This window comes from Pseudophryne corroboree, chromosome 1 (assembly GCF_028390025.1).
Source record: "Pseudophryne corroboree isolate aPseCor3 chromosome 1, aPseCor3.hap2, whole genome shotgun sequence".
NCBI lineage: Eukaryota > Metazoa > Chordata > Amphibia > Anura > Myobatrachidae > Pseudophryne > Pseudophryne corroboree.
The window spans coordinates 606,352,959-606,370,489 of record NC_086444.1 but is presented as its reverse complement, the minus strand read 5'-3'; the positions used below and the strand labels follow the sequence as shown (position 1 = coordinate 606,370,489).

The 17,531-nt window shown below is 46.7% G+C and overlaps 1 protein-coding gene across 1 annotated transcript in view; it reads left to right on the top strand.

Annotated features, from left to right (window-relative positions):
• The window catches only part of WDR18 (WD repeat domain 18), a 51,388-nt gene that overhangs the window by 11,743 nt on the left and 22,114 nt on the right, over positions 1–17,531 (top strand). Inside the window, exon 5 of the mRNA XM_063914370.1 lies at positions 3,422–3,565. Within this exon, the coding sequence (XP_063770440.1) occupies positions 3,422–3,565 (144 nt within the window). The remainder of the gene's footprint in view (positions 1–3,421; positions 3,566–17,531) is intronic.

Here is a 17,531-nt window from a genome sequence, read left to right as displayed (position 1 = left end):
CGCCGGATCGCATAAGATACATCGTATGCGGTCCTTTGCATACGATGTATCTTATGCGATCCCAGCCATGTCTGCGGGATCCAAGATATGAGTGCAGCACTAACGATCTAGGGGCTCAGATCCGATGCTCACGGGACCGCGCATCGTATCGGATGTAAAACACATCCGATTTGCAACTTTTCATCTGATTTATCGTCCCGAAAGTTCGAAATCGGATGAAATCGGCCATTATTGTTGTAGTGTATGGGACCCTTTACACAAAGAATATACATTATACTCTGCAGTATAACAAACATTTAACCAAACTCAATATTACATGGCAAATCAGAGAAATAATGTCTGCCACACAATTCACATGGCTCTGACAAAGTACACAACACTATATCTGTGCGTATGATGTCAATGTCCTCTTTCTCAGGAAAAACATAATCCTGTAAAACCAGACCACCTTTTCTTTTCAAGTATTGTACAGTAAGAATGTAGTGTTTGTGATCCACTTTAAGTATGGGGTACTTCACCACTACAAAATAGTTCACAGGTGGAACTGTGACCTTAGGACCTTATTCAGTATCAGTTGCAGTTTTGTTAATTCAATTGCGATCGCAGTCCCCACAAAACAAGGGTAGCCCCATGCCAGTGCAGCCTGGCTCTAAAGGCAGGTGCAGGGTGGACATGTTTTGCTGCAGCCGCGTAGGCACCCGAGTGTGACATCACCCCCAAAACGGTCCGGATCCGCCTGCGTTTCCATTACCATGCCCCTTCAATGCAATATCGCTGCCCCGCGAACGCCTCTGACTGTCAGTCAGGTAGAGGCGTTTGCAACAATGCGATGTGATCTCATCTCCTGGCTCGCACACACTCAGAAAGGGCCCTGTGTACTGGCCTGAAAATTGGGATTGCATCGCAGTAGCAACTGCTACTGATTAAGGTCCTTAGATTCAACTTCTTTGGTATTGGTTGCGTTTGTACTGATGATGGTCACATACCATGTATTATACAACAATTGGCCCAAAAAAAAAAAAACCTTCAGAAATTGTGAACAATTTTTATGTCGACTATTTTTCTGTCAGCCATTTTCATCCTGTTGACCTTTAATGTTCTGAACAAATGTAATGATCTGAAGCAGTTGCGTTACTTTAGTCCAGGGGGTCCCATGTTCTGAACTTGAACCCAAAATATTATCCTGCTATATAATTGTCAACACGTACTAGGTGATGACTCACTCCTTATAAACCCCGTCGTCCTCCATTAACGGTCACTGGCGCTGCAGCATGGACCCCAGTACACAGACTGCCGCAGAGCAGTGTCATTCTGAGAGCTAGTTAGTGGGAAACGCAAGCAGCTCACTCCACAGCACCTATACTTTATACCCCATGCTGTATGTATATCTGTTAAATGCAGCAAGAGCGTATGTGTCAGGTATGAGATCCTCCATCTATTACTTGTTCTGTCTTTGCAAACAAACAAATATGAAAGTGCAAAAAAAAATGTTTAAAGATTTCCCCCATCCCTTGCCATCAAATCCTCATACTACCAATGATTCCACTTTTTGTACATTTTTAAAAATTTCAGAATTTCATAAAAAAACTAAAATTTTTTAGAGCCTGTAGTATTTTCACACTTAATTTGCTTTACCCTAGTAGGTTGCTAAAAGAGGACTAAGTATTAGATAACATTTATTTAGCATATGATATTGACTTAAATACACATGTAACGTTAATTACCATTTATAAGATAAGCTAATTTATTTAATGGCCATCAGTGAATATTGAAGTACTGGTTAGATGTCTAGAATCCTCATAAACCTTATAGTATCTAAAAATGTATGCATATTACAGAGCTGAAGGAAACTAATTCAACGTTACAAGTTGGTTATAGCGGTGTTCACCTTCAGTATTCAGCTTCAGACACTGGGGCAGATGTATTAACCTGGAGAAGGCATAAGGAAGTGATAAACCAGTGATCTGTGCAAGGTGATAAACACACCAGCCAATCAGCTCCCATATGTAAATTACCAGTTAGGATCTGATTGGCTGGTGCCTTTATCACCTTGCACATATCACTGGTTTATCACTTCCTTATGCCTTCTCCAGGTTAATACATCTGCCCCACTGATTGCTCTTGCATGTGAAAACGTGGTCAACCACCATATACTAATAGTAACGCCACCTAGTGATAAATTGTGGAACTCCCATTTGCAATGTGGGAAAATCAAACATTAAATTGCATCCCTTATCAACATTTTCTTTAGAATAATAACTTTTACATAATGTTCTCTCTACTTAATAATGTAGATACCAACATTGTTTTTATTCTTAATGTTGCTCCATCTATATGACCTAATTTGTGGGACACAGTAAATTAATATTGAAGAATGTTTTTATTTTTTTTTTAACCAAATTTCTCCTCTTTTTGAGAAATGTCCCGGGCACGATCAGTGCGATAGGGGAAATTTATTGTTTATCGCCCCCCTGCGATCTCCCGTCACTTTAGACGGGAGATCGGGGGCGATAACATTTGAATTCTCCTCCCCTCCCCCCCTTAATCTTTTTACTCTGGTTGTGTTGTACTGCCATAATTTTATTTGTACAAATATAGTGTATGTATAGATGTACAATATACAGTATAATCTCCTATACTACACATTACTCCAAGCTTATGTTTACTGGTTTTTCACACTGAAACAGAAGCACTGAACGGTTTATTAGGTAATTACTGGCTAGGTAGGGAAACAAAGTTAAGGATGCAGTAGAAAAGATGTCCCTGATAGTAGGCACTTGGGAGAATGTCACAACATCTGTGTCATACTGTATGCATATGGGTTGCTACTTGTGAAGACTGGGCCTAATTTATTATGGATAGCTATTGAGGCTGAGATAGTGATTTTCACAAAGCTGCTATTGCTAGAAATCGCATGTGAAGAGGAAAAAGGATAAAAGACGCCCACCAATGCAATCACAAATCTGCGTATGATTAGTAGAATCACAATGCATATGCAATAAACAAGCACAATCGACTGTTGCGTCTGATCCATGCCTACCCAAAATAATGAGTGCATTTGCACTGGGCGCCATGTTTTTCATCGCAGTGCTCGCAGATGTCCGATACACGCCTCGAAAATGGCCATGACATGCCTGCGTTTTCCCAACTACTCCTCTCATTCCATGTTAATGCCCACGAACAGTCACTTCCTGTCAATCATATTGCGAACACTATGCAGAGAAATTACATTTTGACCTACATGTAATGCGTTTGCAGTGCATGTGCAGTCTGCTGATAATCGCTCTGTGCATGCGTTCTTACATTAGCAAATGATAGTGATTCAGGCCCACTGTTGAGTCAGTTTACACCTTACTAAAATGTTTTATATATATTCCGCAATAAAAAAATAAATCCATTGCTGTTTTTTCTGTTTTTTTAGCTTTGGGATCTTGCCTCTGGAGAACTTCTGGTGTCTGTCCTGTTTGATGTGCGGATCATGTCCGTAACATTTGATCCAGCTGAATATCATTTATTCTGTGGTGGCAGTGATGGCTCTATATTCCAGGTGGACCTTTGTGCGTGGGTGAGTTTTCATTTGTGTCATAAAATAGGATTTTTTTTGTTTTATTTTTGAAGAGATAGATGTATATATGTGTGTGTGTGTGTGTATATATGTGTGTATATATATATATATATAATGTGTATATATGTGTATACATACATACATACATCTCTAAAAAATAAAGGGAACACTAAAATAACACATCCTAGATCTGAATGAATGAAATATTCTTATTAAATACTTTGTTCTTTACATAATTGAATGCGCTGACAACAAAATCGCACAAAAAATGATCAATGGAAAACAAATTTATTAACCCATGGAGGTCTGGATTTGGAGTCGCACTCAAAATTAAAGTGGAAAAACACAATACAGGCTGATCCAACTTTGATGCAATGACCTTAAAACAAGTCAAAATGAGGCTCAGTAGTGTGTGTGGCCTCCACGTGCCTGTGTGACCTCCCTACAATGCCTGGGCATGCTCCTGATGAGGTGGCGGATCGTCTCCTGAGGGATTTCATCCCAGACCTGGACTAAAGCATCCGCCAACTCCTGGACAGTCTGTGGTGCAACGTTGGTGGATGGAGCGAGACATGATGTCCCAGATGTGCTCAATTGGATTCAGGTCTGGGGAACGGGTGGGCCAGTCCATAGCATCAATGCCTTCGTCTTGCAGGAACTGCTGACACACTCCAGCCACATGAGGTCTAGCATTGTCTTGCATTAGGAGGAACCCAGGGCCAACCGCACCAGCATATGGTCTCACAAGGGGTCTGAGGATCTCATCTCGGGTACCTAATGGCAGTCAGGCTACCTCTGGCGAGCACATGGAGGGCTGTGCGGCCCCCCAAAGGAATGCCACCCCACACCATTACTGACCCACTGCCAAACTGGTCATGCTGGAGGATGTTGCAGGCAGCAGAACGATCTCCTTGGCGTCTCCAGACTCTGTCACGTCTGTCACATGTGCTCAGTGAGAACCTGCTTTCATCTGTGAAGAGCACAGGGCGCCAGTGGCGAATTTGCCAATCTTGGTGTTCTCTGGCAAATGCCAAACGTCCTGCACGGTGTTGGGCTGTAAACACATCCCCCACCTGTGGACGTCGGTCCCTCATACCACCCTCATGGAGTCTGTTTCTGATCGTTTGAACAGACACATGCACATTTGTGGCTTGCTGGAGGTCATTTTGCAGGGCTCTGGCAGTGCTCCTCCTGTTCCTTCTTGCACAAAGGCGGAGGTAGCGGTCCTGCTGCTGGGTTGTTGCCCTCGTACGGCCTCCTCCACATCTCCTGATGTACTGGCCTGTCTCCTGGTAGCGCCTCCATGCTCTGGACACTACGCTGACAGACACAGCAAACCTTCTTGCCACAGCTCGCATTGATGTGCCATCCTGGATGAGCTGCACTACCTGAGCCACTTGTGTGGGTTGTAGACTCCGTCTCATGCTACCACTAGAGTGAACGCACTGCCAGCTTTCAAAAGTGACCAAAACATCAGCCAGAAAGCATATTGGGGGTGTCTTGCTAATTGCCTATAATTTCCACCTGTTGTCTATTCCATTTGCACAACAGCATGTGAAATTGATTGTCAATTAGTGTTGCTTCCTAAGTGGACAGTTTGATTTCACAGAAGTGGGATTGACTTGGAGTTACATTGTGTTTAAGTGTTCCCTTTAATATAATATACACACAAAGTTCAGCACTCACCATAGCAAGCTCACTTATCCTCACAACATCAATAAATAAATGATGGGGGTTTAGTTAGTGAATTGGCCAATGCACGGAAGCCTGCAAACCGCTCGCCAATGTACCCCACCTTCTTGCAGGTCCTACACCATCACAAAGTCTTAAAAATTATATATATATATATATATATATATATATATATATATATATATATATATATATATATATATATATATATATATATATATATATATATATATAATTTCTCTTTCATCCACTAGGGGACACTGGAGTCCTATACAGTAGGGGTGTGAAGCCTTGAACCGGAGGTGTGGCACAATCTTAAATTAGCATTGTCTGCACAGCCGGCTCCTCCCCCTTCACATCCCTCATCCCTCAGTTTGAAAAATTGTGCTGGAGGCACAATACGTGGAGCACTGAGCTCCTGACAGAAAAATCTAAAAGGGGCTACGTAACCCTAATAAAAGGGGGACAAAGCTGCCTGATAGCAGAGAGACAAAGATCCCTATTGAAGGGACCTGCCTCTCTCCACAGGAGATCCTCAAAAACTCAACTAATAGTGAGTACTGGTACAAACTTAGGCTAGGGTGTTTCCAGTTAGTAAAAGGTTGTTTTTTTTTTTGTTTTTTTTTTCTCTCTCTCTCTCTCTCTCTCTCTCTCTCTCTCTCTCTCTCTCTCTCTCTCTCTCTCTCTCTCTCTCTCTCTCTCTCTCTCTCTCTCTCTCTCTCTCTCTCTCTCTCTCTCTCTCTCTCTCTCTCTCTCTCTCTCATAGTTTAAACTCCCTCTATCTTATAGAGTCAGTCCAGCTATTGCAGTAAAAGAGCTCCCCTTGATATAGACAGCGGGAAAGTAGCTAACAGGGAGGGACGGCAGAGCGACGGTGCCCGGCGTGTGGGAGCCTTGGTGCGGCGCGGGACTCAGCCTGTCTTCCCTGTGAGCAGGGAGGGACGGCAGAGCGGCGCGCTGCACAGCGGCCGAGAACACCCACAGACGGAGCGGAGCACAGGCAGCGCTACGGGAGAGGTCCTGGCGCGCCCCGGCCAGCGGGTCCGGAGCGCGCCGAATAGAGGACTTGGCGCGCACCAGCGATCAGCGTGTGGGGGTCAGTACAAGACAAAAGCAGCGCATAGAGAAGGTATGCGCAAAGCCCACACGATGAAGGATCCCACTAATATTAACTTACATTTAGTGGTGGCCATGTTTGCTGCATTTTGGCGCCATGCTGTGTAGAGGATGGGTCCTCCCCCAGTAGTGTGCATAGGGGAAGGTTTTTTTATAAAAGAATTAGCTCCCCCTGCTGCATTGCCTGGATAGTGCAGGAAATAATATAGTAGAGGGATCGTTAAGTAACAGCTCCCTCTGCTGGTGTAATATATATATATATATATATAATACAGGAAATCCCACTTTCGTGGGAAAAGATAGCACTCTCCAGACTATATTAAATAAAGTCAAAAGTGAGATTACTCTTTTCATTAAATTATCTTTTGACTTTATTTAATATAGTCTGGAGAGTGCTATCTTTTCCCACGAAAGTGGGATTTCCTGTATTGTACTATGGGCCCAGTTCCTTCTGTGACTGGATCCTGATAGGCACCCTAGCAGTTGACATTATTATTGTGAGAGTGCAAGACCTTCCCATATATATATATATAATATATATATATATCAATTCCTGCGCTGCATGTCCATGTTTCCAGAGTCTCTATTAATGTTATTTCAGTGCTGCTCGATCCCACTCCCAGCCAGGGAGTAATTGGTATTGGTGCTAGAAACAAATAAGGAGAGCGCACCGGTAAACGTAAAATCATTCACTTTATATAGAAAAAGTAATATCCACATACATTGCAGTAAAAGTATCCAAACTCAGCGAGGTCCACACGACCATCAGAATTGTGCTCAACCGAGCTGGAACTGTCTCGTCGGCTCCGGACCCGGCGGGTGACGTCACAACGTCCTCAGCAGATAGCCACGCCCAACGCGTTTCGACCTATCACAGTCATAAAAAGTGTTGTGTTGGCATCGGAGGATCAGTTAGAGGTAAGGTAGGGTTACATATACAAACTGGTAATATCCAGCGAACAGAGCCTAGTCTCTGCGTATATATATATACACACACACACACACACGGATCTCCTGAGAAGTAATCAAAATTTCTCTATCGTCCTAGTGGATGCTGGGGTTCCTGAAAGGACCATGGGGAATAGCGGCTCCGCAGGAGACAGGGCACAAAAAGTAAAGCTTTATGATCAGGTGGTGTGTACTGGCTCCTCCCCCTATGACCCTCCTCCAAGCCTCAGTTAGGTTTTTGTGCCCGTCCGAGAAGGGTGCAATCTAGGTGGCTCTCCTAAAGAGCTGCTTAGAAAAGTTTAGCTTAGGTTTTTTATTTACAGTGAGTCCTGCTGGCAACAGGATCACTGCAACGAGGGACTTAGGGGAGAAGAAGTGAACTCACCTGCGTGCAGGATGGATTGGCTTCTTTGGCTACTGGACATTAGCTCCAGAGGGACGATCACAGGTACAGCCTGGATGGTCACCGGAGCCTCGCCGCCGGCCCCCTTGCAGATGCTGAAAAGAGAAGAAGGTCCAGAATCGGCGGCAGAAGACTCCTCAGTCTTCTTAAGGTAGCGCACAGCACTGCAGCTGTGCGCCATTGCTCTCAGCACACTTCACACGGCAGTCACTGAGGGTGCAGGGCGCTGGGGGGGGCGCCCTGGGAAGCAATGTAAACCTATTTTTTGGCATAAAATACCTCACATATAGCCTCCGGGGGCTATATGGAGATATTTAACCCCTGCCAGAATCCGTTAAAGAGCGGGAGACGAGCCCGCCGAAAAGGGGGCGGGGCCTATCTCCTCAGCACACAGCGCCATTTTCCTCACACAGCTCCGCTGGTCAGGAAGGCTCCCAGGCTCTACCCTGCACTGCACTACAGAAACAGGGTAAAACAAGAGAGGGGGGGCAAAATTGTGGCAAAATTATATATATTAAAGCAGCTATATAGGGAGCACTTATTATAAGGCTATCCCTGTCATATATAGCGCTTTTGGTGTGTGCTGGCAAACTCTCCCTCTGTCTCCCCAAAGGGCTAGTGGGGTCCTGTCTTCTTTAAGAGCATTCCCTGTGTGTCTGCTGTGTGTCGGTACGTGTGTGTCGACATGTATGAGGACGATATTGGTGTGGAGGCGGAGCAATTGCCAAATATGGGGATGTCACCCCCTAGGGAGTCGACACCAGAATGGATGGCTTTATTTATGGAATTACGGGATAGTGTCAACACGCTAAAGCAGTCGTTTGACGACATGAGACGGCCGGACAATCAATCAGCACCTGTCCAGGCGCCTCAAACACCGTCAGGGGCTGTAAAACGCCCGTTACCTCAGTCGGTCGACACGGACCCAGACACAGGCACTGATTCCAGTGGCGACGGTGACGAATCAACCGTATTTTCCAGTAGGGCCACACGTTATATGATTTTGGCAATGAAGGAGGCGTTACATATTGCTGATACTACAGGTACCACAAAACAGGGTATTATGTGGGGTGTGAAAAAACTACCTATAGTTTTTCCTGAATCAGATGAATTAAATGAGGTGTGTGATGAAGCGTGGGTTGCCCCCGATAAAAAACTGCTAATTTCAAAGAAGTTATTGGCTTTATACCCTTTCCCGCCAGAGGTTAGGGCGCGCTGGGAAACACCTCCTAGGGTGGACAAGGCGCTCACACGCTTATCAAAACAAGTGGCGTTACCCTCTTCTGAGACGGCCGCACTTAAAGATCCAGCAGATAGGAGGATGGAAAATATCCAAAAAAGTATATACACACATACAGGTGTTATACTACGACCAGCTATAGCGACAGCCTGGATGTGCAGTGCTGGGGTAGCTTGGTCAGAGTCCCTGATTGAAAATATTGATACCCTGGATAGGGACAATGTTTTACTGTCTTTAGAGCAAATAAAGGATGCGTTTCTTTATATGCGTGATGCACAGAGGGATATTTGCACACTGGCATCACGGGTAAGTGCTATGTCCATTTCGGCCAGAAGAAGTTTATGGACGCGACAGTGGTCAGGTGATGCGGACTCAAAACGGCATATGGAAGTTTTGCCGTATAAAGGGGCGGAGTTATTTGGTGTTGGTCTATCGGATTTGGTGGCCACGGCTACAGCCGGGAAATCCACCTTTTTACCTCAAGTCACTCCCCAACAGAAAAAGACACCGACTTTTCAGCCGCAGCCCTTTCGTTCCTTTAAAAACAAGAGAGCAAAGGGATATTCATATCTGCCACGAGGCAGAGGAAAGGGGAAGAGACTGCAACAGGCAGCTCCTTCCCAGGAACAGAAGCCCTCCCCCGCTTCTACAAAAGCCTCAGCATGACGCTGGGGCTTCTCAAGCGGACTCGGGGGCGGTGGGGGGTCGTCTCAAGAATTTCAGCGCGCAGTGGGCTCACTCGCAGGTGGATCCCTGGATCCTGCAGATAATATCTCAGGGTTACAGGTTGGAACTAGAGACGTCTCCACCTCGCCGTTTCCTGAAGTCTGCTTTACCAACGTCCCCCTCCGACAGGGTGACGGTCTTGGAAGCCATTCACAAGCTGTACTCTCAGCAGGTGATAGTCAAGGTACCCCTTTTACAACAAGGAAAGGGGTATTATTCCACTCTATTTGTGGTACCGAAGCCGGATGGCTCGGTAAGACCTATTCTAAATCTGAAATCCTTGAACCTGTACATAAAAAAGTTCAAGTTCAAGATGGAGTCACTCAGAGCGGTGATAGCGAACCTGGAAGAAGGGGACTTTATGGTATCCTTGGACATCAAGGATGCGTATCTCCACGTTCCAATTTACCCCTCACACCAGGGGTACCTCAGGTTCGTCGTACAGAACTGTCACTATCAGTTTCAGACGCTGCCGTTTGGATTGTCCACGGCACCTCGGGTCTTTACCAAGGTAATGGCCGAAATGATGATCCTTCTACGAAGAAAAGGCGTATTAATTATCCCATACTTGGACGATCTCCTAATAAGGGCAAGGTCCAGAGAACAGCTAGAGATGGGACTAGCACTGTCTCAAGAAGTGCTAAAGCAGCACGGGTGGATTCTGAATATTCCAAAATCCCAGTTAATTCCGACAACACGTCTGCTGTTCTTAGGGATGATTCTGGACACGGTTCAGAAAAAGGTTTTTCTCCCGGAGGAAAAAGCCAAGGAGTTATCCGAACTTGTCAGGAACCTCCTAAAACCAGGAAAGGTGTTTGTACATCAATGCACAAGAGTCCTGGGAAAAATGGTGGCTTCTTACGAAGCAATTCCATTCGGCAGATTCCACGCAAGAGTTTTCCAGAGGGATCTGCTGGACAAATGGTCAGGGTCGCATCTTCAGATGCACCAGCGGATAACCCTGTCTCCAAGGACAAGGGTATCTCTTCTGTGGTGGTTGCAGAGTGCTCATCTATTGGAGGGCCGCAGATTCGGCATACAGGATTGGATCCTGGTGACCACGGACGCCAGCCTGAGAGGCTGGGGAGCAGTCACACAAGGAAGAAACTTCCAGGGCGTGTGGTCGAGCCTGGAAACGTCTCTTCACATAAACATTCTGGAACTAAGAGCAATCTACAATGCTCTAAGCCAGGCAGAACCTCTGCTTCAAGGAAAACCGGTGTTGATCCAGTCGGACAACATCACGGCAGTCGCCCATGTAAACAGACAGGGCGGCACAAGAAGCAGGAGTGCAATGGCAGAAGCTGCAAGGATTCTTCGCTGGGCGGAGAATCATGTGATAGCACTGTCAGCAGTGTTCATCCCGGGAGTGGACAACTGGGAAGCAGACTTCCTCAGCAGACACGACCTTCACCCGGGAGAGTGGGGACTTCATCCAGAAGTTTTCCACATGCTTGTAACCCGTTGGAAAAGACCAATGGTGGACATGATGGCGTCTCGCCTCAACAAAAAACTGGACAGGTATTGCGCCAGGTCAAGAGATCCGCAGGCAATAGCTGTGGACGCGCTGGTAACGCCTTGGGTGTACCAGTCGGTGTATGTGTTTCCTCCTCTGCCTCTCATACCAAAAGTATTGAGAATTATACGGCAAAGAGGCGTAAGAACGATACTAGTGGCTCCGGATTGGCCAAGAAGGACTTGGTACCCGGAAACTTCAAGAGATGATCACGGAGGATCCGTGGCCTCTACCTCTGAGAAGGGACCTGCTTCAGCAGGGTCCCTGTCTGTTTCAAGACTTACCGCGGCTGCGTTTGACGGCATGGCGGTTGAACGCCGGATCCTAAAGGGAAAAGGCATTCCGGAAGAAGTCATTCCTACCTTGATTAAAGCAAGGAAGGAAGTAACCGCGCAACATTATCACCGCATTTGGCGAAAATATGTTGCGTGGTGCGAGGATCGGAGTGCTCCGACGGAGGAATTTCAACTGGGTCGATTCCTACATTTCCTGCAATCAGGATTGTCTATGGGTCTCAAATTGGGATCTATTAAGGTTCAAATTTCGGCCCTGTCGATTTTCTTCCAGAAAGAATTGGCTTCAGTTCCTGAAGTCCAGACCTTTGTTAAGGGAGTACTGCATATACAGCCCCCTGTGGTGCCTCCAGTGGCACCGTGGGATCTCAATGTTGTTTTGGACTTTCTCAAATCTCATTGGTTTGAACCACTAAAAAATGTGGATTTGAAATATCTCACATGGAAAGTGACCATGCTACTAGCCCTGGCTTCGGCCAGGAGAGTGTCAGAACTGGCAGCTTTATCTTACAAAAGCCCATATCTGATTTTCCATTCGGACAGGGCAGAACTGCGGACTCGTCCGCATTTTCTCCCTAAGGTGGTGTCAGCATTTCATCTGAACCAGCCTATTGTAGTGCCTGCGGCTACAAGCGACTTGGAGGACTCCAAGTTTTTGGACGTTGTCAGAGCTTTAAAAATATACAATATGCTCCCAACAAGTTGGGCGCTCCTGCGTCTAAGCAGACTATTGCGCGCTGGATTTGTAGTACGATTCAGCTTGCACATTCTGTGGCAGGCCTGCCACAGCCAAAATCGGTAAATGCCCACTCCACAAGGAAGGTGGGTTCTTCTTGGGCGGCTGCCCGAGGGGTCTCGGCATTACAACTCTGCCGAGCGGCTACGTGGTCGGGGGAGAACACGTTTGTAAAATTCTACAAATTTTATACCCTGGCTAAGGAGGACCTGGAGTTCTCTCATTCGGTGCTGCAGAGTCATCCGCACTCTCCCGCCCGTTTGGGAGCTTTGGTATAATCCCCATGGTCCTTTCAGGAACCCCAGCATCCACTAGGACGATAGAGAAAATAAGAATTTACTTACCGATAATTCTATTTCTCGGAGTCCGTAGTGGATGCTGGGCGCCCATCCCAAGTGCGGATTATCTGCAATAATTGTACATAGTTATTGTTACCTAAATCGGGTTATTGTTGTAGGGAGCCATCTTTCAGAGGCTCCTCTGTTATCATACTGTTAACTGGGTTTAGATCACAGGTTGTACGGTGTGATTGGTGTGGCTGGTATGAGTCTTACCCGGGATTCATAAATCCTTCCTTATTGTGTACGCTCGTCCGGGCACAGTATCCTAACTGAGGCTTGGAGGAGGGTCATAGGGGGAGGAGCCAGTACACACCACCTGATCATAAAGCTTTACTTTTTGTGCCCTGTCTCCTGCGGAGCCGCTATTCCCCATGGTCCTTTCAGGAACCCCAGCATCCACTACGGACTCCGAGAAATAGAATTATCGGTAAGTAAATTCTTATTTTACAATTTGTTTTCAAGGGACTTCTGTTTCAAGGATCCCGAAGAAAATACACGGAAGCAAGCAAACTCTAACATCGTAGCTGATTTACAGTTGGGGTGGAGAGTTGCAAATCGGCTGGTGTTTTATTTATTTATTTATTTTTTGACCTGTTCCTTTTATAGAGAAAAAGGGGACAGGTAATTCCAGCCGGATCCAATACCTTAGCTTCCGTCATCTCCCAGTCTTCCTCTTCCTAGTTTAAAGGGTGAAAGCGCTGCGGGCTACCCTAGTACAGGGTTTAAAAAAAAAAAAAAAAAGACAGTATGTCTAAGGCTACCAAGACCTCAAAGACCTGCTATGTTTGTACGAAATGTAACAAGAAGAGCACGCGGGTTGGCAGCTCCGGGGTGTGCGACTCCTGCTTAGACAAGGACGCTCCACCTGGGAGCAGTGCTCTGGCTAAGGCATGGGAAGACAACCTTGCTAATAGAATCTCCAAGGAAATGGCAGAATCCCGCAAACAGCAATCGGAATGGGCTGCGGGATTCTCAAAGACAATGGAGGAATTTCTCATCAAGTTAACGCCGCCCGCACACGCTGAGACGACTGTGCGCAAGGCTGTTAAAAGAACTCTTCCTCTTATACCAGAATCTGCGGAGGAAGAGGGTTTTCTTCTGGATCCGGAAGAAGGTGAGTTAATTGAACCCATCCTAGACGCCGATTTTCCTGAAGAAGACTCGGCGATCTCGGGTCTGGATTCCTTAATTGACGCAGTAAAGGACATCCTAAGCTTTAAGGAAGCGGAAATCCGGGAGCCGGAAGAATTCGATTTGTTCGAATCCCAGAAGCCGCGTTTAGCAGAGTTCCCCATTCCTAAATCCCTCCAATCTCAGATGGAGGAGGCTTGGAAACAACCTGACAAACGTTTTCAATTTCCGAAACGGTTTCAGGTAACTTACCCCCTACCTAGAGGTGTAATGGACAAGTGGGAGTCTCCGCCGGTAGTGGATGCTTCCCTAGGAAGGTTGTCAAAGAAGACAATCTTGCCAATTCCTAACGTAACTACTTTAAAGGATGCGTCCGACCGTAAAGTTGAGACTGCGTTAAAATCAATATTTGTAGCAGCAGGTGCAGCGCAGAGACCTGCGATCGTCTGTGCTTGGGTCAACAAGGCCATGGGTGCATGGTCCGGCCGTATAGTGCAAGCTATTGAGGAGGAAAATAGCTTAGAAGAGATTACACAGTTGGCGGAACACATTCGAGAATCTGCTACATACTTGTGTCAAGCTTCTAAGGATATTAGCAGAATAGCATCGCGCATATCTGCATCGGCCATATCGGCTAGGAGGATTTTATGGCTCAGAATGGCAAGGAGACTGACACCAAGAAGGCGGTAGAATCCATTCCCTTTGGGGGTGAAATGCTGTTCGGACCAGAGTTGGACAAGTGGATTTCGCAGGCTACAGCGGGGAAGTCCACTTTTCTGCCTACTCCTTATACGAGAACCGCTCCACAAACTAGGAGAGGTTATTCGGGACCATCGTTTACTTCATTTAGATCACAGTCCTTTCGAGCCCGAGGTAGGGGTTTCGGTACACAAGCACGCGGGGGCAGAGGTAGAGGCCGCTCGCAAGCAGCAACCAGAAAGCAGGATAAACCTGCTGACAAGACCGTGGCATGACTGCCTCCTAGCTCACCTGGGGTCCCCCTTGGTGGGCGGCCGACTGGAAGGTTTTCAGGACATCTGGGCCAAAACCTCACCAGAGCTTTGGGTGAACAACTTAATCTCTCAGGGATACAAACTGGAATTTCAACAGAGGCCTCACAGTCAATTTTTTACAACAGGATTGCCTCAGTGCCCTCAAAAAGCAAGGGCACTACGGGCAGCAATTCAAAAATTACTACAAGCAGAGGTCATTATTCCGGTTCCCGCTTCTCGGAGAGGAACGGGGTTCTATTCCAATCTTTTTGTCGTGCCAAAACCAGACGGGACGGTCAGACCAATTCTCAATTTAAAAGTTTTCAACCAGTTTTTAAGAGTCTACAGATTCAAGATGGAATCAATCCAATCCGTTATTGCAGGCTTAGAACCAAGCGAGTTCATGGTATCCATGGACATAAAGGATGCATATCTGCATATCCCAATCTGGACTCCTCACAAGGCTTACTTACGGTTTGCACTGGTGGCGGAGCACTACCAATTCCGGGCCTTGCCGTTCGGTCTAGCGTCAGCCCCAAGAATTTTCACAAAGATCATGGCGATCATGGTGGCAGGACTAAGACTGTTGGGGGTCACGATTATACCTTATCTGGACGATTTACTGATAAAAGCTCCATCTCAGAATCGACTGCTCAAGGATGTTCAGACATCCCATCAATTTCTAATTCAACATGGATGGATTGTCAATTTCAAAAAGTCCAACCTCATACCGACTCAACGGATTCAATTCCTCGGTCTCATCTTGGACACGGTCCTATTATGTGTGTTCCTACCAGAGAACAAGGTACAGGACCTACAGAGATTAGTGGCTCAGGTACTGAGGACGCAGACCGTTTCTCTGCACCTCTGTGTGCAACTTCTCTGGAAGATGGTGGCGTCGCTCGAAGCTCTCCAGTACGGCAGACTTCATTCACGACCATTCCAAATGAACCTCATTGCTCAGGGAGCAGGCTCACACTGGCTTCTCCATCGGAGAATTCGACTTCAACCACAAGTAAGGGTCTCCTTGATATGGTGGTCTTTACACAAGAACCTTACAGCCGGCAAGAAATGCGGCATTTGGGATTGGAAGATCTTGACGACGGACGCCAGTCTCAGAGGTTGGGGAGCCGTCCAAGACGACCATCAGTTTCAGGGACGATAGACGCTACAGGAAAGCAAATTACCCATAAATATCCTCGAACTAAGAGCAGTCTACAATGCCCTTCTCTTAGCAGAAGACCTAGTCATGAATCAAAAATCAGGATTCAGTCAGACAATGTCACGACGACAGCTTACATAAACCGTCAAGGAGGAACAAAGAGCAGGATGGCGTTAAAGGAGGCCACAAAGATCTTGTTGTGGGCAGAAAGACGAGACATCATTCTCTCCGCAGTGTTCATTCCAGGTGTGGAGAACTGGGAAGCAGATTACCTCAGTCGCCAGGACATGCATCCGGGGGAGTGGTGCCTTCATCCACGGATTTTCAACATGATTGTGAGAAGATGGGGTCTACCTCAGGTGGACCTAATGGCGTCTCGACATAACCATCAACTGCCCAGATATGTGTCAAGAACTCGAGATCCAGCAGCAGAATGAGTGGACGCATTGACACTTTCGTGGTGTTACAGAAAGGTTTACATATTTCCACCATTCCCACTCATACCCAGGGTTCTGAAAAGAGTAAAGCGGGAACGAGTGTGGGTTATTCTAATCGCACCAGATTGGCCCAGCAGGAGTTGGTACACCGACCTGCGAGGGTTACTGGCGGAGGATCCTTGGAGGTTACCTCAGAGAGAGGACATGCTATCTCAGGGACCGTTCCTGCACCCCGACCTAAACAGGCTGCGTTTGACTGCGTGGCTATTGAAACCCGGATCTTAAGAGACAGAGGGATCCCACGAACGGCCATTCCTACAATGATTGCCGCTAGGAAGCCGGTCACAGCCAGGCACTACTACAGGATTTGGAGACGGTACATGGCTTGGTGTCAGGAACGGGGATGGAATTCATCAAACTTCCATTTATCGCGACTTCTACTGTTCCTTCAGGCCGGTCTAGAGGGAGGACTCGGATTGGGATCTTTGAAGGTTCAGATTTCGGCTCTCTCCATCCTTTTTCAACAGCGGCTAGCATCCTTGCCAGAGATTCAAACCTTTTTACAGGGTGTTCTGAGGATTCAACCCCCTTTTCGTCCTCCCACGGCACCATGGGACTTAGGTTTGGTGTTAGAATATTTGAAGTCACCGACCTTTGAGCCGCTGACAAGTACAGACCTGAAATATCTTTCTTGGAAGGTCACGTTATTACTTGCCTTGGCTTCGGCTAGGCGGGTTTCCGAGTTGGGAGCCTTATCCTGTAAGAGTCCTTTCTTGGTTTTTCATGAGGATAGGGCGGAACTCCGTACAAGAGCAGACTTCCTTCCGAAGGTGGTGTCGGGGTTTCATGTAAACCAGCCAATAGTGGTCCCATCTTTCCAGGGTCTCACAAAGGAGGACGTGTCATTGGATGTTGTCCGAGCTTTAAGAGTATACGTACAGGTTACGTCGTCTTTCAGAAAGTCAGACCATTTGTTTGTTCTGTATGATGGGCCAAGGAAGGGTTGGCCGGCATCTAAGCAGACTTTGTCCAGATGGATCAGACTTGCCATTAGGCAAGCTTATATTTCCTGTGGAAAACAGGTTCCGGTTCAGACGGGTGCTCATACTACCCGATCAGTGGGTGCCTCGTGGGCGGCTGCCAGGGGTGCTTCCACTATTCAACTTTGCAGAGCGGCAACGTGGTCTTCAGCCCACATGTTCACGAAATTTTACAAGTTTGATACTTTTTGCG